At 43.0% G+C, this 24,977-nt stretch overlaps 1 protein-coding gene and 1 long non-coding RNA gene across 2 annotated transcripts in view; one reads left to right on the plus strand and one right to left on the minus strand.

Annotated features, from left to right (window-relative positions):
- wnt3 (wingless-type MMTV integration site family, member 3) lies at positions 1 to 22,493 on the minus strand. The gene is made up of 4 exons (XM_034106848.1): positions 22,274 to 22,493; positions 8,882 to 9,123; positions 5,637 to 5,902; positions 1 to 2,678 (listed from the first exon to the last, which is right to left on the minus strand). The coding sequence occupies exons 1-4, from the start codon at positions 22,351 to 22,353 to the stop codon at positions 2,199 to 2,201; spliced, it is 1,068 nt and encodes a 355-aa protein (XP_033962739.1). The 5' UTR covers positions 22,354 to 22,493; the 3' UTR covers positions 1 to 2,198.
- The window catches only part of LOC117464424 (uncharacterized), a 13,867-nt gene continuing 3,246 nt past the window's right edge, over positions 14,357 to 24,977 (plus strand). The window contains exons 1-2 of the long non-coding RNA XR_004554082.2: positions 14,357 to 14,447; positions 22,241 to 22,356. This is a non-coding gene — a long non-coding RNA (uncharacterized lncRNA). The remainder of the gene's footprint in view (positions 14,448 to 22,240; positions 22,357 to 24,977) is intronic.

The raw sequence follows: 24,977 nt of genomic DNA on the forward strand, positions 1-24,977 counted from the left end.
AGAACATGACACAAATGCTAAGCTATGTCGCAAAGAGAGTACAGCCTACACACTACTGGGTATGTTTGTTGAATATAATTAATAGGAAGCAGGTGGGACTGTCAGAACATGTTGTGTGGAACTGGAAACTTCTCAGTGTGAATCCTGCCATCCATCCGTCTTGTTTCCATTCACCACTGTCACAGGCAGCCGTCATTCACACACACACATCCACATCTTGCAGACATAAATCATCTTCTCATGAAGTTTCCCAACGCTCTTTTGCTTTAGGGAATGTTCACACCAAAACCAAAAATACACAATTTCTCCCTCTACATTGTTTTGTTGTTAGTACTGAAATGGAAGTATTGACCACCTTCTCTACAACTAGGTGGCATTTTAAAAAACTCAGCAGTGATTTTTCTAAAGAACCACATCACCACACAAAATGACGTGTGCATCCACTCATGTAGTTCGGTAGAAATAGTCCCCCAGCTTTGAGCACTGTACGAGTGCCATCTAGTTGAATAATATTTTAAAGAAGATAAACATCTATGTGGCCAACAATATCTCCAACACTTACTACCGAACCTAGACAATTTATGTTGATTAAAAGTACCACTGGTACAAGTGTAAAATATGTATTTCTGATTTTGGGGTGAACTGTCCCTTTAGTGTCTTGAAGTATTTTCTTTCGACCAAAAAATCACACCTAGTCACCTCAAAAAGATCAAATAATAACTCAACTAGGCCGATGCCTCTCAATAAGCAGTGTTAGATTAAATAATAGTATTTTCTTCCAATATCTCCATTTCCAAATCTTTGAGGCAGGTGTGTTTTTGGGGTCTTCTGACAATAGTAAAAACCTCAACGTAGAGAAAACTCATAGAGAAGGAAGGCCGGGTGTAAAAGCCAATCAGAACCCACTCTAGGCTCCACATGTCGTCACATGTCCCCCTTCTCCATTTTTACAGTGAAAGATTTGAGTCGTACAAAAGTCTCTGGACCTGGTGAATGCAAGAAGAGTTGAATTAATAAGATCTCCCAATAATCACTTTGCTCATAAGACCAGAATTAATAATAAAAAGCATGCTGAAACTTGACCCACACTTGATGCATACATTTATAAATGAAACAGCCACAAATGATCTTCTACTTGGACATATCATTTGAACCCTGGTAGTTGCCATTCCTTATAATAATGATGTAAGACTGCGTTGCATCACATGTGTGGAAAGTATGAGCAATTTACAGTATGCAGGAAGAAAGTCATAATTCACAACAACTTGTAACGACTGAGAATTTGCTGGCATAAACAATGCTCACATTTTTCCCACCTGGAGTAGCTGAATAGTGCATAAATATACATGTGTAGGGTTGTTAGTTGGTGGAATGAGCATGCTTGTTCACACACATGCTGCATACCTCCAGTCCCAGCCCAATGGTAATATTTCAGAAATGCAGGGCTATAAAACACGACTATAGCATATATCTTCCAGGTTGACTGTTGCGGTCGAGTCAGTCAGCGGGGAGAGAAGCGACACTGAGGATTTCATCAGCTCAGTAGTTTACAAAAGACAGGACGGGGGCACTTCCAGCACCTGTTCAGTTCAGTAGTTACAAAGTGATGCTTTCCTGGGGCTGCTCAGTGTCACTTACCGCGGAGTGACGGTGGAGAGGTTGGTTTAGTCTAAACAAACTAAAAGGTAAACCAGCCAGGATGGCCGGGGAAGTGAGGTGTTAGTTAGAACTTGCTTTGTTTCAAAAGCAAAGAGACTTTTTTACTGCATTATTCTCACAGGTAGAAAGTGTTACTGTACATGCCACAGACATTACGTTGGCATGGAGGGGGGAAATAAATAAAGACGAGGGGGAAGGTGGGGGCCGATGCTGCAGGGAAGGGAAGAAGTGGCACAACTCCTTGACCTCAGATTAGAGATCAGCCGGGTCGACACGGGATGCTTTCTGCCTCAGATTTTATGGTAATGTAGTGGTTTGGATTCAAGGAAGGGTTTTTACAAAAAATAAAGGTATAGAAGTATCCATAGCTGATGTGCCATAACCCATTAGGGCCTGAGTGTGTGTGCTGATGAATATGTGTTTGCTTGAGATGCAGAGTCTGTGTTTGGGGATGCGGGGAAAGTCGTGCAGGAAGTGAAAGAGTTGAAGTGTGGATGGGCAGCACTCGTAGTCCAGTTTTTTCTGAAAGCACCGTCCTCTCACTTGCACGTGTGGACGTCGTAGACGCGCACGCACTCCTGACAGCTGACGTAGCAGCACCAGTGGAAGATGCAGTGGCACTTCTCTTTGCGTTTCTCAGTCCGGGTGTTGTGTCCGCGGCCGCAGCACAGCAGGTCACAGCCCTCGATGCCGTGCGACGACACGTTGCAGGCCCGGTCGCGCGTCCCGAAGGAGCCGGTCTCCTGGTTGGGCTCGCAGAAGTTTGGCGAGCCCTCGTAGTAGACCAGGTCGCGCTCGGTGGGATGCTTGAAGAAGTTGTACTTGACCCGCAGCGTCTCTACCCAGCCTCTGGACTCGCGGTGCTTCTCCACCACCATCTCCGAGGCGCTGTCGTACTTGTCCTTCAGGTAGTCGCCCAGCATGCGGAAGTCCGGCTGCGCCCACCAGCAGGTCTTCACCTCGCAGCTCCCCGACAGGCCGTGACACTTACAGCGCAGGTGCATGTGGTCCAGGATGGTCTGAGAAACACACAAGACACTTTTATTTTCACCTTGTAGGAATATGTAAAGCTTATATCTGCTCTCCTGGTTTAAACAAATTAGGCCTACAAATTCACCAAGATGACCTTTATGCTACCTTTGTTAGCTAGCAGTAGACTCTTGGAGAATACAAGCATGGAAGAAGCCATTGAAAGAAAGTAAACAGTTGACGGACTGTGATGTGATAAAGCTTTTTAAGTATAATAATGGTTAAACTGTACGTTTTAGTATTATCATCAGTGCACACCAACTTAAAAATGAACGCTTAAACGTTGACTTCATTGACCTCCATGTTTACTCCTGTACGACAGCATTTGACATATTTTCCGCACATGGGTCGGTTCAGGACTATGAAGTTCACACTGGAACTTTCAATTGGCCACCATTTAACGAATAATGTGAACAGCCAAACCCAACAAAATGGGATCATAGTGATAAGGCCAATATGGCATTGATATCATCCTGGCAAGCATCCAACTTGTAAGCCTTCATAACGCATTTCCTCATGATCCGTTTAAGCCGTTCTCAACCAAAAATATATCTAAAGAGTCAATGCCTGCAGGCTTTAAAGGTGGATCTGAAGCTTGCTCCATCAGCTTGGATTTACTGTATAGTTGCAAGGGAATCCAGAGTCATGACACAAAGATATAGAATATAACTTCTTAAATGCATAAACCACTTCGGCCTTAGCCAAGAAATTCCCTGAATACACCTCTCTTGGCAGAGCGTCTGGAGTGAGGTGGTGATAAGTGTCTATGGAGGTTTTGACATTTGTTTGCTGCGTCTGTTACCACTGGAATCCCCTTAAGCTGCTGTGAACTCAAGCTGACTACGCCCACTATCCTCTGGGACCAAGGCCTACAGGCGGTGAGAATCTGATACTGAAAAGCTACAAAAAATGATGGTGGAGTATTCCTTTAAAGTGCAATTAACCAAAAATGTAGTGGTCTTAATTTGAGAGGTGACTCAATGCTTGTGGGGCAGGTAAGTCGGTCGACATCAAGCAAGATCTGTTGGAATGTTTATGGTCAGAAATGTGCAGATAATTAGGTAATGCAGACCACTGAAGAGTCCCAGAGCAGGCCAAGAAAAACAATGGCTGCAATTTATGTAAGTGTCATGCAGCTGTGAAGTACAGAGGCTCTTCTGCTGCCGCTAATTCTCTCTGAAGTCACCGGCTCACATCATGAGTGTTTCGCCGAAGGGCTTATTATACCTTTGTGTTTTGATTTTTTTTTCTTTTTGTGCTTTAATTCAACAGCTATATTTAGCTGCCGAATTCCCCCAGCTGCGGCGGAAGGCAGGTGGCTGTGGCACCTCTGGCGGAGGGGGGGGCTTGTAGTGACATCATCCTGTGAGCTTGTCATGCCAACATCAAGTCCCAAAGGCCCTTGAGGCTAAATAATGGAGCGTGAGAGGGCCAGGTGGAGAGGAGACTCCTGACAGTGCTGCTGTTCAGCTAGCTCCTGTGGTCTCCCGGCTCCTGTGTGCTCACATCAAAGGGCCCTCTTGTTGCCGTGTGGTCCCTCCGTTTGCCCCTCAGCGAGCAGCCGGGGAGCCTATGTTTTTTTCTTAGCGGTGACAGCAGCCAGTGATGTTTTAAGTCTGGGCTGATTTCCTCTATTTTCCCCTCAACTCACTCGGGTTATTTGACTGTCAGGGAATTTTCTCATTGGGATGCAAGGCAGGAAAGGTGAGGAGGGAGGGAGGGAGGGTGCTGCTTAGATGAGTAATTAACCAGTCCTTCAAAGTCAAGTGCTCATTTTTAGGTGGAAATTCAGAAATATGCAGACGAGTCAAATCCCTGTCAGTCACACGAACAATTAGTAATCCCACACTGTAATGTTGTCGGGTAAATGCTCTCCTTTAGCAGCACCGTCAGACGTCCAGTGTTGACTGCATCTCCGTGTCTGTTTTCCACTTTGGCTAAAATCAGTTGTACAAAGTGTGCTGAGGTTTGCCAACAAGGTTATGTTTTCGGTTCGGTTTGGATGTCTTTCAGAAGGATTAAGAAAAGACTGGAAAGGATAACCATGGACAAAGGAAGAAACCCAAAACATTTGGAGAAGATCAGAATTACAGGGTGGATACGAAAAAGAAAAAAAAATTGGGGCATTTGGCTTTGGCGTGGGTCTACGCTCTCCCAGTGACCTTCCAGTTAATGTGATGTATTACAGTGACTTAAAGTACTATCAAAAAATGTGGTCTACAATGCAACCTTCTTCTCTATCGAGTCAGTCGTACAGTTATTGAACCGGTGCTTTCCAATCACCTTGTGGTAATTGCTTTTGTGTCTGGACAAAAGTATGTGGACTGACCAACTCTGATTAAGCTTGGCTTGTTGGTTTAAGTGAAAGGACATGTTGATCAGTTCTCAATCCAAGCTTATTACAAACAGATGCTTACATTAGAGTTAGTTGAATGCTTGATGCAATCCATGCATATGCAACATGCTGCTTTGTGAATTGGTATCAGACTGAAGAACGGGCTGGAAATGTTAATACTGCAGCATAGAGCTTCCAAAAGTGTGTGTTTGTCCCTTGCCTGTTTCAACATGACAACTCCCAGCTCCATAAGGAAGTGGTTTCCCCTGTTTGGTGTGAAAGGACTTGACTAGTCTGACCTGAGCCCTGACCTCAACCCTTTCCAACACCTTCAAGATGACCTGGAATTCTCACAGTGAGCCAGACCTGATCAGCTGTCGTCAGTGTAGTATATCTTGTGGTTAAATCCATTCATTATACCTTCCCGAAATCTTGTGGTAAGATTTCCCAGACAATTGAAGGCTAATATAGCAGAAGATGTTTGCCTATACATGTGGAACTACCAAATAGGAGTGTGATGTTCAGATGGGTACATACTTTTGACAAGATGTTAATATGGAATACAGCAACCTAACAGACATTCCTCATACAGTATGTGTCGACATGTATTTACCGAGCGTCCTGCCTCGTTGTTGTGGCGGTTCATCGCCGAGCGAGCGTCTGGGCGATTCTCTCTGGCGTCTGCAAACTCCCTGGACACCAGCACCCCAAACTCTGCGTCCTCACTGCAGCCGCCCCACTTCCAGCCCTCCCCGGGGGGTCCCTTGTGGTGGGAGTCACAGCCGCACATGGTGGAGGTGCCCTCGGCGCAGGAGCGTGTCACCGCGAACGCCACACCTGCTGAAGCTATGGCGTGGACAAACGCTGACTCTCTGGTTGCTGAGAGACACGGATGAAGACAGACGGAGAGGAGACAGATATAGAGAGTGTGTCAATCTGGTGTTTAACACGGACCCGGTAATCTTTGCTGCTGCCAACATCCAGACAGAAGTATTGAAAGGGATACCCCCAGGCAACAACCTTTTAACACAGCATTTCATCTTCGAGAAGGCTCATTATGTACGACTGTGAAAAACAAGAAGCCTTATATGGAGACAAAAATTAGAACCCTCTTTTTTTTTTACAATATGTAAACATGGTCCAGAGTGTTTACCATATAATCACCATCAGCGCTGAGGAAGGAGAAGAAAGTCCCTGCAGTGACATCAGCCCATTGTGGTTGTGTCAGGAGGGCCTAACGCTCAGTGGGATCTCGGTGACCCCCTGTCATCCCTGAGGTGTGCTGTTTTGCATCTGGATAGTGTTTCAGGAATGTTGTCACCCCCCCCCCCCCCCCCCCCCTCCTACACGTCCCTGTTCAGGGCCCAGGGCCTTCTGGTGAAACCTAGCAGTGTGTCGGCCTGTTTCTTTTTTACACACTGAAGGATGGAGTTACGCCTCCTTTGAAGGCAACAGCTTATTATGTAACCAGACACCATTGTTTCACAATCATAGCACACTTACCGTGGCTCACCCATTACACTCCACTAGCTGTGTAACACACACACACACACACACACACACACACACACACACACACACACACACACACACACACACACACACACACACACAAGTAAGGGAAGGTGTCCTTAAGCAGTGGTTTTACTTCTAAAGAGCATTGAGTGGCCTGAGTTGACACAATTGCGTCATGAGTTTTTTGAAATGTGTACGGACACGACCAGAAAATTAAACCAGTCGTTTGTAGACCACAGTGGCTTCTAAAGCCAAACATTCCTGACCAGTTTCACTGCCAACGAGGATTTCGAGACCCGTTCAGACTACTTTACAAGCCACAGACAGTTTACTAATGTTTGGCTGGAGGCTAGTCATATTTTCCCACCCTGAAGATATCGGCAAGCATAGTTTCAAAAACATGTTAGCTTGTTATGATTCCCCAAGGGACAATATCTGTGCTGTTACGTTTCTTTTTTCAATATATCAGTATTTATGATGCTAATAATTGAGATTACAGATGGTATGATTAGCATCTTTTAGGGTCTTTATGAAATTCTGTAAATCACAGCTTTATTCAAATACATACTCAACCAACATGTTAATAATGTGCTTTTTTAGAATTCCCTTATTAAATCTAACAATGAAAAAGTGACTTTACTCTTGCATCTTTATCTCATCATTCATCCAAAGATGACCATTCACACCTTAATCATGTGGTACAACATAACAGATCATAGCTTTAGGCTTATTGGCATCTGTAGTTTGTTGGCTGGTCAAAACAAAGATACCAGTCGTAAATACTTAATACAATGTTATACATGAAAAACGTACAAGACATGTACGTTTATGGGACTTGAGCTTCAATTTTGAGGCAATTAATGATTAGTAGCAAAACATGGTTGTGTTAAGTTGGTTTTGGATACTGTTTTGATCAGTATCCCTATGATCCTTGCATGACTGGATGCCACTCCGTCCTCTGGTTGGGCATCCCTGCTCGCCCTGGCAAGCCGCTCTGGGCCATCCACAACAGGGGCCTGTGAGCCCTGGGCCCCTGGAGCTCTGGCTGTTAGCCATGGCTAGCGCTGCTTCTGCTACCTGCTGGGTCCATCAATCCGCCTTTGTTTCCCTTGTGTCACACTGTATTACCCACACAAAGGGCCCAGCGACTCGCGCCCCCACAGCCTCGCTCTGCCCGGAGCTGGCATTCCCTAAACTCCCTAACCCCCCTCTCTCTCTCCAGCCACCCCTCCGCCAACACCCTGAGCTGAAATCCCATACACCACCACCCACCACAGGAGCTCAACCCCCCACTTCCCCCATGGCATCCACCAACTGCACCACCATGGCCAACACGCAGCCCGAGGTGGCTGGGGCTGGTGGTTGGTAGCTCTTGCTTCCCTTCCATTTATCATTTCCCAAAGTGAGACGCTACCTTTCCTCCTTCCTTCCTTCCTTTCTTTCTTCCTTCACTTCCCTATCCCTGAAGTGTTCAGCCGGGCTAGGTTGGGAGAGATCCCCTTTCAGCCTGTTTTCATGACAGAGTCAAAAGGGCGTGTGAATGGGGTGTCCGTGGGAGCTGGACTGTGTGAGGCGCGCACTGGTCTTCATGCACAGTAGGGGTTTTGCGGAGCCCCCCGGCCCTTTTCTATTGCCTGTAATCTCATTTGGTCTCCCCTCTCCCTTTTATTTGACTGAGGAGCTTGGACTGCTCACACTGCCCATTTCTGCCCAGATTCCTTCCCCTCTGACACACAGGGTAATTCATTTCCAATCACGACACACAAACTCCTACCTTTATGATTAGGGGCCGCAGGGCCTCAAGCAGGACACCTGTGCCTATTGTCCCAGGTTTAGCAGGATTGTTTAAAGAACGCAGTTAGTGTGGAGACATCTTACAATTAGTATTCTGCGTGTGAAGCGCCTGATGGATGTCTCCAGTATATCAGCCCTACTACTTGTCAGGCTTTGTTGATGGGGTTACCGAGAGCTGACCCTCTTTCATGTCTGAGAGTGTAAACACGGTTTGGAAATCCGAAATATAGGTCTGAAGACAAATGTGATGCTGAAGGTAAAGATGGATGGAAGTTGAATAATGTGTCAGTGCTTGTACCTGAGCTCATTTCTCACTGCGGCGCGGAAAGGTATATATTATTGTAATTGCCATAGTTTGTCAGTAAAGCCCAACAATCAGAAGCCTACGGGTTTATTAGCTTGCAATAGCCTCTGTCATAGTTTTAACAGTAGCGATGTGTTTGGCACAGACCATTTAAATCAATATTTCTTTTCAGCTCCTTATACATATTTACATTGTTACAAAATGCATGCCTTTTTCCTAAGTCTATGTGCCTCTAGATAATGTACCTTTATCTAGCACGGGGCCGAAGATGGCCAGGTTGTCCTTGATGGTGGTACAGTTCCATCGCCGGCCCCTAAACTGGTGCTGGCACTCCTGGATCCCCAGCTTGACGCCTTCTGCGACGCTGGGCATGATCTCTATGTAGTTGCGACAGAAACGCAGCTGCTTGGGCACCAGGCCGGGGATGGAGCCACACAGGATGGGTTGGGAGCCCAGAGACGAGTACTGCTGCCCAAGGGCCAGGGACCTGCGACACACAGAGAGGATTAACAGAGAACTGCGGGAGATAAACACATCTCTGCATTCTGGTTAAAGGTTTGATATGCAACATTTCCCCATTTATATTTCTGAAAACAACTCGGCCTATGTCATATATTGTTTATGTATTTTGAGTAGTGTACTTGCATTATCCAACGTTTTGTCCAGCTTTTTGAAAATGTATTGGAAACCATTTGGTAGCCTGTAATACTGTTGACATTGGACAACTTTGGACATCCGTGACATATCATTGGATGTCTGGATCTAAGTAAATGTTAGCATTTAGCTTGTCGTATGCATCCTGTGTTTACTGGGTGAACACTGATTTTGACTTTAACATTTTACAGGTATTAAACACCATGTCCTTTTTGTTTTGGATTAGGAGGAGACTTCTGCACATAATTTGGCTCTTGTTATATCCTGAATGTTGGAAACTTCCGAAACAAACCGAGAAAAGTTGACTGCAATGACAAACTCCCATGCTGCTTTGTAATGCCACCAAACGTTGACTTCTGTCAATCAAAAGATTGAGAATACCCTTAGTGGTTGAAAGTTACATATCAAGCATTTAAGCACAAGCGGACAAGAAATAGAAAGAACTGCATCATGATCAAGGGAGGTGTGTCACAGCAATCACTGCCAAACATAAAACGGGCTCAATTCAGATTACATACATAACTTTTAAAATGTTTAGAGTACATATTGTACCCCAATTCCTTTTTTTTTATTGGCTGAAATAATTTGAATCAACAACTATCAGGAGGTGAAAGCTGACATTGGGATGTCTGTCAAATTAGTAATCAAAAATAAGGTAAGACAAACTTTCTGTATGCCAAGGGATGTACATTCTTTGTTCAGATAGTTCTTGATTTATATCAACATTTTGCCAATTTTTGAGGATTTTGTTTAGGTTGAAGAGGGAGGACGGCACGGATGTCATCATTCTCTATTTATATCAGCAGCATAGTGCTGAATCAATGAATCACCTTAATGTTATTTGTTTTAGGGCAAAGTATTGTATTGCTGCTTGTGTTGAGACAACATTTACAATTTGATCATTTTGGCTTTGTTTGTCTTACGAACCTATTTCGTAGGATGTAGCAAGTAAGACTGTCTGCGTGACAGTTCAAGTCTGTGCCTCACTGGAGCTCAGCCCACAATAGAAACGATTGTTACCTGCCATTGGAGGCTCTTCGTCTGTTTTCATTAATCTAAGGTTTAACTGTAAGCCTAGCTCTGTGACAGTGCTGTGATTTATACTGGAGTGCTTTATTGACTTATCTGTTTAATGTAGTTCATACTAAGAGCTCTTGTTTATTTTTGTCTTTTTCTCTCCAGCAGGAGAGGGGGGGCTAATAGGCCCACTTCAGGGCAGGGATACAAGCTATTAGCACTGACTTTTCAAAGTGTTCCCACTTGTTAGCATACACAGATCTGCTGATCTAACAGATAACACACAATAACCTGTCTGCTAAGGTTGGGGGAAACTCCCTGATACATATCAAATATATGAAAACACCTGCCTCTACAGTTCCTTTTTAATTTGTGGCTTTCCTTGGTATCGGATTTGATAACAATGACAGCGATTGCAGCTTGGCTTGCTGTTGGACAAAAACAGCATATCTGAACATGTGTGCCTCACCAGTAGGCTCGTGCAGATGTGCCTCAGCTCCACAACAAGCCGGCCAAGATCAGCTTGTGATGCCAGAAACAATTATAGTTTCACTCTGGTAATTAATTTTAATTGCTTTCTATTTCTCTTGGAATAATAGACACAGAGACTGAAAATATGTTTGCCATGCCCATGTTTTAACATGCTTTTTGTTATGACAAGCTCAAACAAAACTGTGCGGTGTCTTCCAGAGAGTCATGCATCTACTGTTGGATGTCAGAGACAAATGTCTTGTTGATGTATATCCAGGCATACAGTGTATCACCTGAAGAGCCATACATATACAGGTCTGCCTTTTTAAAGATTTTGATTTGCCTATCAATTACTCCACCCCTGTTTTCTTGAATTTGAGAATAAAACTTGTTTTGCATGCCTCTTGATCAAATAATTTCAAAGGGTAAGTCTTGAAAAATGCATGAAAATGGTGACAACCATTGTCACAACAGCAAAAACATTCATTTACAAACCCTCGCAAAAGTAGTGCAGTATAATCGAAGTCTAATTCATCGTCATATGCGCACTACTTCCAAAACACATGCATTTTAAAACACTGTAATCGACCAGACTCGCATGAGACTGCTTATGCCATCGTGTTTTTCCTGTTGTTAAACGCAGCCCCTACTTACTACAAATCCTCAACACCTTTCTCCGTTTTGTGATTCCTTGTCCACCTTGAAGGCTTGCCATAAAAGGTTTTCTTCAAGAATGTAAGGGTAACCCAAATTGATATATAAATTGTCATTTCTGGGGTAATGAATGCAAGAAGAATGTCCTTTGGCTTGACAATAAATGTGTGATGTTGGTGTTTACAGGGTTAGGGATTTGAAGAGCTGTTGCCGACATTTATAAGAAAAGAGCTTCACCAGTGTCGAGCAGTCTCTCCAGCACTTGGCTAAGTCTGGGAGAACAACGTGACGCTGGAGGCCATGAGAGGATCATGGGGGAACAATTGACGCTGATCAGATCAGAGCGCCACTCACGATGACCTCAGGACCCCCGCAGGGCGCAACCCAATCACAGCAGCCACTGACTGTGACAGATGAGTGCAGCGCAGTGCCCCACCCCAACACAAAAGTCAAACCATTGAAGTCACTGGGGAAAAATCCCCCCTTAGCTCATGTGCGCTTTTGCTTTCTACATATGGCTACCACCAAAACCCTGCCCCCACAAAACCTCGCAAACAATGTTTTTGATCTCAGGAGTGCATTGTTGCAAAAGGCTTCCAGGTATCAAGTTGTTTTGCTTTTACAGCTGGTGCAATATAATATATTAAGATTACATAATCAGCTATGAGCCATATGTGTATTTAGCAGTAGCTTCCTGATTGACACTGACAACAAACAATTCTAAATATGAAATCCTGTCCTATGTCCTGTTCCTCAAAAAGTAGAATTACGTCAAACTATTTAACTTTCAAACACTGCTATGCACAGGGGGAAAACATAAGTGTCTTCTCTTTTATATCCAACTTAATAATTCAAACCTAAAAATGCTGTTTTGCCCCATTTCATGTTCCCATGCTGAAATGTAAGAGTGCTCATCATTCTCATTCATGTTCTTGTCTCAAGTTAACCAAGCGAAGTTAGCCACATTAGCTCATCTGCCAGTCCCAATCCCTCCAACATCACTGAGTTCAAGTGTTGCTGACTTCACTCTGTCTGGTGACTGAGTGACTAAGGGCCTTAATTACACTGTCTGCTAGCTCGGTGACTGCCCATTAATCTCTTAGTCAAAGGGTGGACCAGAGCGGGTGCTGCCCTGCACGGAGCTTGAATTTGAACCCTGGTGTCACCTGCTCCCCAACAACATCAGTAAGAAAACGCAAACTCTCTTTATTGAGACCTCTGTGCCAACCTCTGCTCTTTGGGGTTTAATACAGGATAGCTAAACCTCTTGCCCACCACTCTGACATGCAGGCTTAGCAAGTGAGCTTGGGATATCTGATGGAATCAATTATATAACCGCATGGGACTTTGTGGTGGACATAGCATGTTTAGACTACAGTCTGTGGGTCTGTCAGGCTATTTGTCTTTGTTTGCAAATGATGTGGCTCACTTGATCCATACTGTATGGATAGATGAGATGAAAGGGATATATTTTTTGGCTAGGTGCTAATGAGAGTCTTAACCCTTAGGGGTTATGAGGCGTATTGTGCAAACGGACACACACATAAGATGCATGCATGCAGACCACATGCTGATCCTGCCTGCTCTGCCTCACTTCTCGGAAGCCATGAACAACGTGTCTCAACCGAGTGAGGGAGCAGCAGACGCAGAGACCTCCACAGAGGCAGAATGCCGGGGGAATCTGCTGCAGGGGACGAGACGAGCAGCAGAGCAGCGGCAGGGCTTGGCAGGTGCATGCCCAGGCAGGTCCGTATGGGGCCTCTACTGGCCTGGGGGGGTTTACGGCTTGGTCGGGGGTTTTCTCAGTATCTGAACTGGGCTGATGTGAAAGTATGACGGGCTGCTGGAAACCACAAAAATGAAGCAGAGGAAACAAAGGGATTCCACCACACACCTTGCTGAAGAGTGGAAATGCACGCAATCAAGAAGCACTGTAAACAAAAACTTTTGGCTCAACCCCTCCCAATGCAATGTGCACTCTGCTGCTAGGATGGAAAAGTGAAGTGGCAGCATCTTATAGTTTTATTTTGTCTTTGAGAAGCAATGTGTTATATGTTTCCGCTGCTATTGTTGGAGGTCTGCATTACAGGGGTCAGTGTGTAGCACATGTCTGTGCACAGATGAGCTTTCTTTGTGTGACAGCCTCATATGTCCAGAGGCACAAATAGTACCAGGTGACCCTCTGAACCTGTTGAGCAGAACATGACATCTGACCTCAGTGCCTTAAGCTTGATGGTCTACAGAAACAGTTTGAAGTTCATGACCAGGGCCTGTATACAAGTATTTAAGGACAGGGGTGCTGATCTATGGCTTTTCCTCATTAATCATTAGTTGTATTAACCAAGTGCATCCTCATATTCAGATTGTACAGTTGTTAAAACTTGACGTGTCAGAGATGCTGCTTATCTTAAAGTGAGGAAAATCTATATTAACATATCTTTTTGGGCCAACCTGATCTTGGTCCTCTATTTTTGGTTCCTGGTCCTTACCTTGTCGTGAAACATGTTTTAATACTGAAAAACTGCCTTAAATTGCACAAAAACAACCTTGCAATGGCTTGTGACCTCCACACATAAGCATGAACTCAAATGAACATTGTACATGTGATTACATTACTTTAAGGAATCATTTCATGCATTTAATTTTCATTAAAGTTTTGCTTAGCCTCAGTGTGTGCCTCATATAATGTTTACATTTTCAATATGGAATTATTAAACTATTTAAATTATTAGGCACAAATATCTAGAATGTGATTGTTTTTTCTATGATTGCATTTTTATTTTAATATTAATTAAATGTTGCTTTTTTGTATTTAAGTCAAACATTGACAATGTAACAAATGCTCACGGTAGGCCTACATTTAACTATCAAATCATTGTTCATATGTCACTTCCGGCTGCCATCTTTGGTCAGAATGTAGACTACTTTGCTTCTTCATCTTCTCTTTCCTAACAGTTAACTTTTTGGAAAACATCAAAAGACTCTCAGGAATCTGGACATGTCTTCAAAATAGAGGTAAGTGTTCTTGAACAACCTGCTGACTTGTTTAAAGCAACGTTCAAATTATAATGTAGGTATGTGTTTACGTTAGCCTTCAGATGAACACGGAAGTAGCGCTAGTTTAACAATAGCCCTTCTTCAAATGTAGCGTTATATTTTAAATATAAAATGTAGTTTTTTGATGCATGACGATTTCCTCAAACATTGCTAATATGTCTTTTGAAACATTTTGCGTTTTAATTTCGTATCCTGAATATTATAGCACAAAGTAGCCTACCAGCTATGCAATCCAGGTCCGGGTGCGCAATGCCTCGCGCACCCGGTCCTTAATTAATGACAAGTGACGTGAAATACGCTAAATAATATTTTGTATCGGGCTTCCAGCTACTTTGCTAAAGTACATCAGCAAAACCACAACATAGAAACATTTCCATTCAGATACTTCACTAATATATAGAACTCATGGAGGCAAAAAGTATTCTGCTGTTTTTCTAAGCAAATCACATGCAGTCAAATCTGAGTTTGCGATAATAACTATGCCTTTAGCTGTGAAATTGTTATAATGAAGTAAAAAGTACTACGTTTCCTTCTAGAAAATAGTTGTGTAGTGATTGAAGGAAACATACATTGTAAAATATACTAGTTAAGAATACGGGATCTAGTGACATTTCAAGCCCTCCTTGTATACTGGTCAGAAAGGCACACATTGAAATATGCTTTACCTTCAGGGTGTTCTTACGGAGTTTTTTTAGTGGTTTGTAGTTTAGAACAAATTGGAGTGTTAAAGTGGCAACCGAAGTATGAGGGTGAAGCAGGGAGGAAAAGCGAGGGATTAGAGAGCCTGTCACAATCCATCCCTGCATGCATTATTCCTTAGGCACTGTTCACACACCTATGGAAACCTGCATGCATGTATGAAGGCAGAAAGAGCTACCTGGTTCTGTTGGTACTTGTACATTCGCACTTCAGGTTATCACTGAGGTGATGGCAAGAGGTGGGACGCCTTATTAGTATTGCTCATTCTGGGCAACCATTGTAATTGTGTTAATGTTGCACCAGGTTGTTGCTTGTTGCACGACATGCTGAAAACTGCTTACGCATGATGACATAATCCATTATGTTTCATCACGAGCTGGGACACTGGGATGTGTTTTTAGCTGATGTGGAATTAGGGTTTCTATGATCGTTAACTTTTATTTTAGTAGCAAAGAGCATTATATAAAAAGTATTACTTTGAAAGAATACAGATAAGTAGATTTAACAAGGAATTTGAAATAATTAATTCTTTAGTAGGGCTGCATGTTATGAGAAACACATCTGTTAATGTGAAATTGCAAAGTAATTGCAATAACAATATTAATTGTGATAAATAATCATATATGAAAGTGATAGTTCTGTCTTTCCGCTGCTTTAAGTATATTGCTTGAATACACAAAAGTTGTATCCAATATTATTTAATAAACAAAGTGAACATCGAACTAAACACAAAAAACACTAATAAAAGAAATGTGTTTACAGTTACATAGTGCAGTTTAGGTCTCTTTTAAAAACGTGTGCGATATTGCCATGCGGGTTATTGGGAAAGTTAATATTGTGATGATGATTGAAAACAGCCCTCGTCTTGAGTAACATATTTGATCCTATTTGATAAGTGCTATAACATTCCAATGTATTTGCTATTGTGGATGATGGGTGCCAGTCGTTCTCAGCCATGTCTGAACAAGGTAACTTATTTCATTAAAGATACATTAATAATGTTAGCTTGGTTTGTGCCTTAAGCGCTGAGTTCTCCTGAGTGTGTTCTGTGACTTTCTCTGAGAGCCAGGCTCCTGAAAAGGCCTCTGCAGAATATGTTAAATATATGTATATATTAAACTCTAATCTACCTCTAATTTACCTCTATATGTTGACGCTGCAGCTCAACTTGTCAGATTCGCCCCGAGGACATGGTGTTGCTAAAAGAGAGCAGTCAGAAGCGTACATGAGAACATTGCCATCCCGACTTCATTTATAAATCCCACAACAGCGTCCGCAGAGACAGAGACACTCGGAAGAGAGTAAGTGGGCCACGGAAAGTTGCCGGCTCTGCCCGAGGATGGGACTTTTCCTGGTAGCGGATGGAATGCAAAGCTCCTGTCTGTGTTTTGTTGTCTTCTCTCTTTTTTCTGCACACTTTTGATTTGCAGTCCAACAGCTCCTGGCTGATCAGATAAAAAATGACAGGACCCCTGAAAAATGTTCCAACCTGTTCTTTGTTTTTTACCTCGGTTACCTCCCCTTCTTTCCCCTCTCTGCAGACTGTTGCAAAGAGTGTGGAGTTGGGACAAGGAAGCCCTGCAGTCACAAGTATGGAGCCGTGAAGAAGGAAGCTTAACAGGTTGTACACTTGTGAACCTGCCTGTCAGAAAGTGAATGAGAGCAGCAGTAGCTCTGCGGAGAACAAGGCACCGACAAATGAGCGTCAGACTGTAAGCGCTGTGTCTGTAGGTGGACACTATGGAGTCTGATCTGTTGTCTTGAAAGGATGGAGCTGGTTTGAAAGAGAGTCTTGAGGGACTGTGTGAAGGAACCACACATGTAAACGGTGCATTGTTCCCTGCCACTGCTCATTAGGGCCAGCTTGTTGGCAGTAATGCATTCTATGCAAATCATAACTCGTGGTGGATTGTCTGGAATCTTCCTTTGCATGTCTGGAATTTCTTTGTCGCAATTTCAAACACCACATTGTGTGTTTGATAGTACTTAATTGCTAATTGCTCTTGACTTTCGCACGCTTAGGTAATTTGGAAACATAACAAAAAGCTGTGGAGTGATTCCATAGTGATGGGGTCGAACCCGGTGAAGTGAGCTTGCCAGTCAGGCAGCATGTCAGAGAATGAATGACATGCATGCTTTTGCCTCTCCCTTGTCTTGCTCTGAATCCATCTGCAGGCTGAACTGTACCAAACTTTCCAGTTTGCACAAAGCTTGCTGCGAGGCTAAGCAGATAAGCAATCGTTGTCTCGTAATCAGTGATCTGATTCTGCCTGATTTAAATTAAAAGAAAAGCAAGGTTGCTTGTTCTAAGAAAATAATTCTGATTTTGAGATCCAGGCTTTGTTTTCATATTCTATTCTACTATTTAAACCTTATTCCCTGTAACTGAGCGACTGAATGATGGCCCTGTCTTCTTTTCCTCACTGCCCTCTGATTTGTGGTCTGGTTGACCTGGTCAGTGGCCTGAGGGCTTCCACTGAACAGAGGCTGTACAGGTGTGAGCAACACATCTCTGTCAGTGACCCCGTGTGTTAGAGACATCGCCTCTGTATAATTAATATAATAATTAACCTCTGAAACAAGCCATACAGGTGAGATCAGTCAGGTAATGAAGACTTTAAATAGTGTGTGTGTGTGTCTCCACACGTGTGTGTGTCCTAATGATCTCTTTGCCTCTGGCCGTTGCCGTGTTCCCTTTGAGGAACTGCCCTGGCCTGTGTTTTAGTGCAGCTAATGGCTGTGCACTGGGGGACTTTGTCATTTCCCACAAGAGCCCACTGCGTGTCCTTTGATAGTGTGTGAAGATTAGAACTCACCTTCGCTGCTTTGAAATACCACTCTCCTTTGAACCTCTTGCCTAGCTTGGGTTTGGCTGTAATGTCATCCCACATGCTTGCTCGGTGACGACAGTTTTGTTAGTTTGTTTTGTCACGAAACAGTTGAGAACATGAAGGTAACTCTCACTGGCCGTACAGTTAAAGACTGCTGCAGGTTTTAAGACAAAGGTAACATTTATTCATGCTGAACTTGCACAAACTCTCAATTCTATTTTATAACTAACAAATTCAAGTTATACAAAGTAAATGCTTAATGTGACCAATAGCATTGTTAGACTGAGGCTCAGTGCCAATCTTAAAAACAAATAAAATAAACACTGTAGAACTGGTGTTTTGTTTAATCTGTCGACCAATCAAACGATATTGCTTCCCACAACTTTGACTTGGTGTGTCGGAATATTGCCCATCGAGATCTAGCTTCTTTTGTTGAAAGAAACATTTTAAAAAGTTGATCTTTGGGAGTTGTCAATCAAATAAGAATCTAATAAGAGAATACGCTTTCATTTAGCAACATTACTAATAGTATAACTCTCAAAGAAGGTCGGGAACATTTTACTGCACAATGTGTACTTCACTTCGGAAAGGTTTCGAATGCGGGACTTGTGATTATGTTCACAGTGGCACTACTTTACGTAAATAATCTGATTTATTTTATTCTTTCAAGAAATGTCTAAGTCATAAATGTGTTTGAGGAATTGCTTCCATATCTCCTGTGTCCCTGTGGATGTCTCTTTCTGCGGAGACGTTTTTCTTTGGCTTCAGCCCAACATTGCCTTTGACCCTGGCCCTATGGCGGCCCTCAGCCATTCATAATGGAACCCCAACGTTTCTTATGAATGACATTCTTCTGGACGTTCCTGCTCCTTTCTCTACCTTCCACCGTAATGCCGAGAATAATACCCGAACATCCTTGATCTTTTCACACAAGGCGGCAGACAGAGGATTTTCCCGCAGTAAGAATCATTTAAGTGATCCCTTTTCCAATGGTAGGGGTTTTTGGGGTTGAAGATTGGATTGAAGATTGGAGGCGGGGGGTGTCACAGTCAGATAATGACATTCCTGAGACCCAGAGATGGACTCTAGAGCCCCGTTTAAGCCGCTCAGGTTGAACTGGATAGGTCTGTGTATAGACTTGGCAGTTTGGTAAATCTAGATAGCTTTGCGTGAGATTTTCCGAGAGGTATGACACTATTAAGGCTACTCCAAGACGGTGAACACAATGTTAGTCAGGAAGCCGTATTTAGGCTTATACGTGCTTCAAATTTTAATTAAAGGATGTTGAAATTGATCCTTGAAAGTAAAACAAAATGCACAGGGCCTAATTTTACAATAGTACAGTATTTACACTGGTAACAGATTTGGCAAATGGTAAAACTAGATTTTGTCCGTGATGTCGAGTTACTTGCGAACAGTTTTGACTTCCTCATATCTCTTGTGTTTCCTACTCAGATTGTCAGACTGGCAACCTTATTTCTCCTCAGTGAGTGGAAGGAAAACAAAGCCCTGCTGGTGCACTAATCCAAGACACGTTGGTTATCAGGACTGCATCCTTTGCCTTTAAAGCTGATAATGTATGCTGACATTATCTCAAGAGAAGACAAAATAGCTTTGTGGTTTAAAACATTTTAAAGCAAATAACCCTTGCGCCATTTTTGTTTTAATCTGCCTTTGTCTTCTTTATCCCTCCCATTAACCGCACTTATGTACATTTTAAGTTTAAGCATTTTAAATATTTGTGAGGAAAATTGACTTTAAATTGCAAAACAATGTACACCAAGTGTATTATGTCTCTGATTTAACAGTTGTGATAACCGATGGTAACGAGAATAACAGTTATTGGATTTAACCATTTAGTGGCTGTGATATGACAGAGTTAAAGCGATGATCTCTGCCGTTGCTCGATGTTTGGCATCGAAGTAAATTGAGCTGAGGTAATTCCTTGCTGAATGTGACTGTCATCATTCACTTAAAACCGCTGCTGTTTACGCAAAGAACACAAACACACAGCTGGCTGACAGAGTGGCTTAAGCCGCTCTGAAAATAGTTGATCAGTTAAGCCACACAGGCTTAATACAATATTAGACGAGACTTTTATAAACAACGCTTATGTCATAGTCTTCAGCAAGTTCTCAGATATTCTTTGATTTGTAAATGCAGGTTAAAAGGTGAATAACAGCAATACGTCCAACAAACAGATATCTTTCTGATTCCCTAACCAAACAGCTGTGTGGTGTTGTCAGATAATTGGACAGAGACCTGTGGATTATGTAGGGATCTTTAAGATGTCGTAAATTCTCGCAAACTTTGTTGTTTAAAGCTGCCGTTTCCCCAACATTCTTGCATTTCAAGGAGGCAATTTACTGCTCAGTCGCGCCTTTTCCAAACCCACCTCATTAGCTTTCTGTGTCTTTCTACTACACCTCATTTTCCTCCACGCATATGTGCATATCAGCGGAGTTATTTACGCTCTGTTTTGTTTTCAACACCCCATCTTGTAAAAGCAAAGCTGCCAGGCATAAAGCAGTCAAAAGTGCTCTTCCCTCCAACCCGTCCCACCTTGGCTGGAGAATTTATGGCCAAGTCCTCGCCCCTGAGACAGACGCTGAGAGGAGCCTGCTCGGGCCCCGGCTGGCTGAAACTCGGCACCCTGATGTTTGACGCAACACGTTATGTTGTCTCTTTTCGGACACCGCAGGGTGACGCCACTGACAGCGCTGTTTGACATCAATTCCTCAGCACCTGCCCAGTCACCTGGAGCTACGGCTACTGCTTCTCATCCCTCCACCCTCGCAGTAACCCATTCCATTGCCGACACTTCAAAACCCTCTACCCAAATCAAAGGTGGTGCGCTTTGTGGAGGTTCGAACATTACACCAGTGTCATGTAAGCTCCTTGAACAGAACAGCTGCAGGTAGTTCACCGAGAGAATCCCAAGCTCTTTGTCACTGCTGTCTGATGGGTGCTGCTGAAGCCAGCAGTGGGTGTAAAGTCCTCTCTGCCATTAACACTTCAGCCCTGTGGCCTGTGTGCTTGGCAGCTGCCTGCTCTGTAAATGAAACCAGAAGATGCTCGTGGTTTGGACAGCACTACGGTGGGACCACATGCTTGTTGGGCTACTAAAAGTGCAGTGGCTCTGACAAGTATTGTGTTGTGAGCCAAAAGAGCTTTGTCATACGCCCTCGCAAATATCTCCAAAATACAAGCTTTATGTTACAAAAGAAGACCAGGAGCTGTGAGGTCAGCTGCATGTAGCTGAATCTGTAATGAGATAAACCTCTACATTTCAGTTACTGGTGCCAAAAGCGATCTGGGATCATTTAACAAAGAATAAAACCCTGCGGCACCTAAACATATTGTCTCCTGGCAGATCCGTAGTGGAGGGGGTGAGTTGTGGTGCAATTGAAAAGCAAACTGTAAAAGCTTAACTGTTTAAAAAAAAAAAGGATTAATTTAATTACAGCCGATACCTCATTGCAAATTTGTTGTATTTTTTTTTTATTGTGTTCATGTTTATCACTGGCAGAAATGTTTGTACAACACAAATGTACCCAAAAAAGGCAAATATAATTCAGATTGAAATTAGTGCACTGTTTGGGAGCCGCCGGCCTGAATGCAGAACAGTGACGCACAATAGCTAACAAAACAAAATGAAGCTCATCTTATAAGTCATTATTGTTCTGCTCCCCGAGGCTCTCCTGACATGATATGGTTGGACTTCAAGAAATAAATTGATTATGGTTTAGAAAAAAGAGCCTCTTTTGAGGCTTTGTTGAGTTTTCACGAGCAACAGCAGCGTTGTCATCACCGGAGAGCGATATCTACAATGTGTGTAAAAATGAATGATCTGATGAGTTATTGTCGTGGCTGAAAATCCTCACAAGTCCTTACAGTGCTGTTGACAATTCATATCAACATGGCAACCTCTTCGCCAAAGTCTTTTTCCTTAAATAAAAAAACCCCTCCATATTTTCAAATAATCTAAAGGCTCACAAACTAAAGAAACCATCCCCTTTGCATCAAAACATACTCCCAGATGATAAATGGACCTGAGTATAGAGGGGGAAAAGAACGGAGAGCCTTTTCCGTTGCACTAGAATTTGAGGTTAAGATTCTTTGGACTGGGCCGGAACATTTTTCCACACTAAAAGTGCACATTCTGCCCCCTCAGAAATAATCATTTGACCCAAAAAACACTCTCTCTCTGTATGCGTCTAGGGTCTGATGCTGAAACTGTGGATTTGTACTCACCACCAGATGGGATAGCCTCCAAGCACCCGTGAGCTGGACAACCACACACACATCAAATATCCAATCAGATACAAATCCATGAGGTAAGCCTTGTAGTGTGTGAGAGGGATCAATACATAGAACTTCCAGCAGGCAGCGAAGAAGAGTTTCCAGGAAGAGAAGCCTGATTGTTGAATGATGGGAAGATTGGAGTGATATTGAGAAAAAAAGAAATCTTCCTCCTGTTTTCCCCCCTTCTTTGAGTCGGGCCAGGAAAGTGTGTCTGTCTCCTAGTAGTTAAGAGAATAAGTGTCTCTTACACACATGCACACACGCTCCTACCCGTCCTCTCCTTCCCTCCCTCTCTCTGAGGTTCTTCCCTAAGGTAGATATCTTTTTCTCTCTCTCTACTTTTTTCTCCCTGAGGATGCCTCATCCACAGGCCCAATATTAAAGGGGGGGAGAGGCGGGGGGAATGAGGTTTGGAGATGTCAGCTGGCAAGCCAATCACAGGAGATGGCCTTAGGTTACGAAAAAAAAATTATTATTCGTTCCCATCTGTCAATCACACGCCACCCCCTGGTAATGTGGAAAAGAAAGGAAAGAGTGAAAAGAGGGAGGGAGGGGAATGAGAGAGGGAGGGACACATGAAGAAAGGTAGAGCAGAGTTGGTACTCAACTTGTTTCACGTGTGATCATTGGAAAAAAAAATAGTGGCTGGAGGTGAAGAGATGAGTTTCTCCTTTTCTCTTCCATGCGCGGTTTCACGTTCGTTCTGACACATTGATTTTTAGGGGTTGCGCCCTGACTAATTGATTCGGATATATGTGCACACACACACACACTGACACACACACATAATCTCTGTCTGACTCACAGGGACATATACAGTGCATTTTCTAAATTGTTGTCCTCCCACCCCAACAGGGGGGGACATAAAAGGGGACACAATAAAGCCATAAACGGCGGTGGTGGCTGGGCCAGGCATGCAGGGTTATATGCTTCAGCGGCCCAAAGGCGACACATTTGACATCAATACTATTGTCATTCTGATGGGCTGCGGGGCGAGCAGCCGTGGGACGGGGGGGAGGAGGGGGGGAGAGGATAGATAGAGTGAAGGAGGAGGGTGGGACACTTGTGATGGACTTAGCCTGAAGTGAGCATGCATTTGATTCACACACAAGGAAAGTGATCAGGACGAATACAAACAAGATAGCCGGCAGAGATCAAAGAGAGCCAGACGTAGTGATAACGATCTTGTTGGGAGTTTTGTCTCAAAGGATTAGCACTCATGGAAAGAATGGCCGCTAACAACCTGCAGGAGACCGTTTGAAGCCCTGATGAAGGGGTTCATCAGAATGAAGTTCATACATCACAGAACATCACTTTTTATGATCCGCGAGGCTCTGACACTTCTCTCACATCAGGATTATTCAGATGTATCGGCCAGTTTTCTACTAGTTTGTTTGCCGTTAAGAGACTTTATTTCATTCATTCAATTTGAACTACACTTTAAGGCTTTTTAAACCACATATTTAAAACATGTGACACACTGTGGAAATACATGAACAAGTAAGTAGACCAGATGGACTACCTGACAGATGTGTAGATGAAGTGTGTGCTTCATCTAAGTGAGGAAAGTCATGATAAGTTCAATAACATAGTCAGAGATGTTTTGTTGGTGTCATCCTGATTTAATATTGTAGCAACAAAAACAATGAATGAGATATTATTTGCTGACTTTCAGGAAACATTTCACCCGTACACAATTACACACATTTGATACCGGTACATCTTTGCAACTGAAGGTTATTTTACTAACTCATCTAGACCAGGGGTGTCAAACTCAATTTCATCGCGGGCCACATCAGCATTATGGTTGCACTCAAAGGGCCGGTTGTAACTTTAAGACTATATAAAAATACATATATAAATATATCATATATATAAAATAATGTATTATATTACATCATTGCCTCTGCATTGGATTATCATCGGATAGGGTAATAACTTCATGATTAACTACGTCTGAAAGCAGAAGTCTAGGGCAAATAATTGCAAGTCTTTTCAGTGCGCATGTCCCAAAATGATTTAAAAAGAAAAGCCAAATTCTGGAGAAAAAAGAAATAGAAGTGACATTTTGAAACAAAAATCTAATTCTGAGAAAAAGGAATTCTATGAAAAAATGCATATTTTGAAGAAAAAAAGGCAAATTCTGAGAAAAAAGTCATATTTGAGATGCATTGTGGGACATGTAGTTTATGGGCAACGTGTTTCTGTAGCATGTAACCGTATAATAAACATATTATATTCTTTGCAAGCTCTTGTGGGGCCGCATAAAATGAAGTCGCGGGCCGGATTTGGCCCCCGGGCCTTGAGTTTGACACCCCTGATCTAGACGTTTGTTTATTTAATTTATCAAATGGTTTATAGAACGTTACACAATATAACAAATGTTCCATCCATTTTAAGGGGCTATAACACCGTTTTTTCTGTCATTTGTGTTTGAAAAATGTAGATGAATTGGTTATCAAAATAGTTAGGCTTTGTTTCTGACCATAATCTCCTCAATAAGTCGACCATCTTTGCAGATTCAGTTCAGTATGCTGTTAGAGTGACAGGTGACTCAAACATGAACTGTTTCAGCAGTATTTATTTATACTTGAAATAAAAAAGATCCCCCTTGTCTGTCCCTCTGTTGTGTGTTGCCTGGGGGCCGCAATCC

This window comes from Pseudochaenichthys georgianus, chromosome 19, assembly GCF_902827115.2.
Source record: "Pseudochaenichthys georgianus chromosome 19, fPseGeo1.2, whole genome shotgun sequence".
Lineage (NCBI taxonomy): Eukaryota > Metazoa > Chordata > Actinopteri > Perciformes > Channichthyidae > Pseudochaenichthys > Pseudochaenichthys georgianus.

Excerpts from the sequence above, each read along its gene's own strand:
- wnt3 (XM_034106848.1), bottom strand. The coding sequence starts at position 22,353 with ATGGATTTGTATCTGATTGGATATTTGATGTGTGTGTGGTTGTCCAGC. Across the intron at positions 9,124-22,273 it reads GGAGGCTATCCCATCTGGTG|GTCCCTGGCCCTTGGGCAGC; the intron begins GTGAGTACAAAT and ends TGTGTGTCGCAG. Across the intron at positions 2,679-5,636 it reads ACAACGAGGCAGGACGCTCG|ACCATCCTGGACCACATGCA; the intron begins GTAAATACATGT and ends TGTGTTTCTCAG.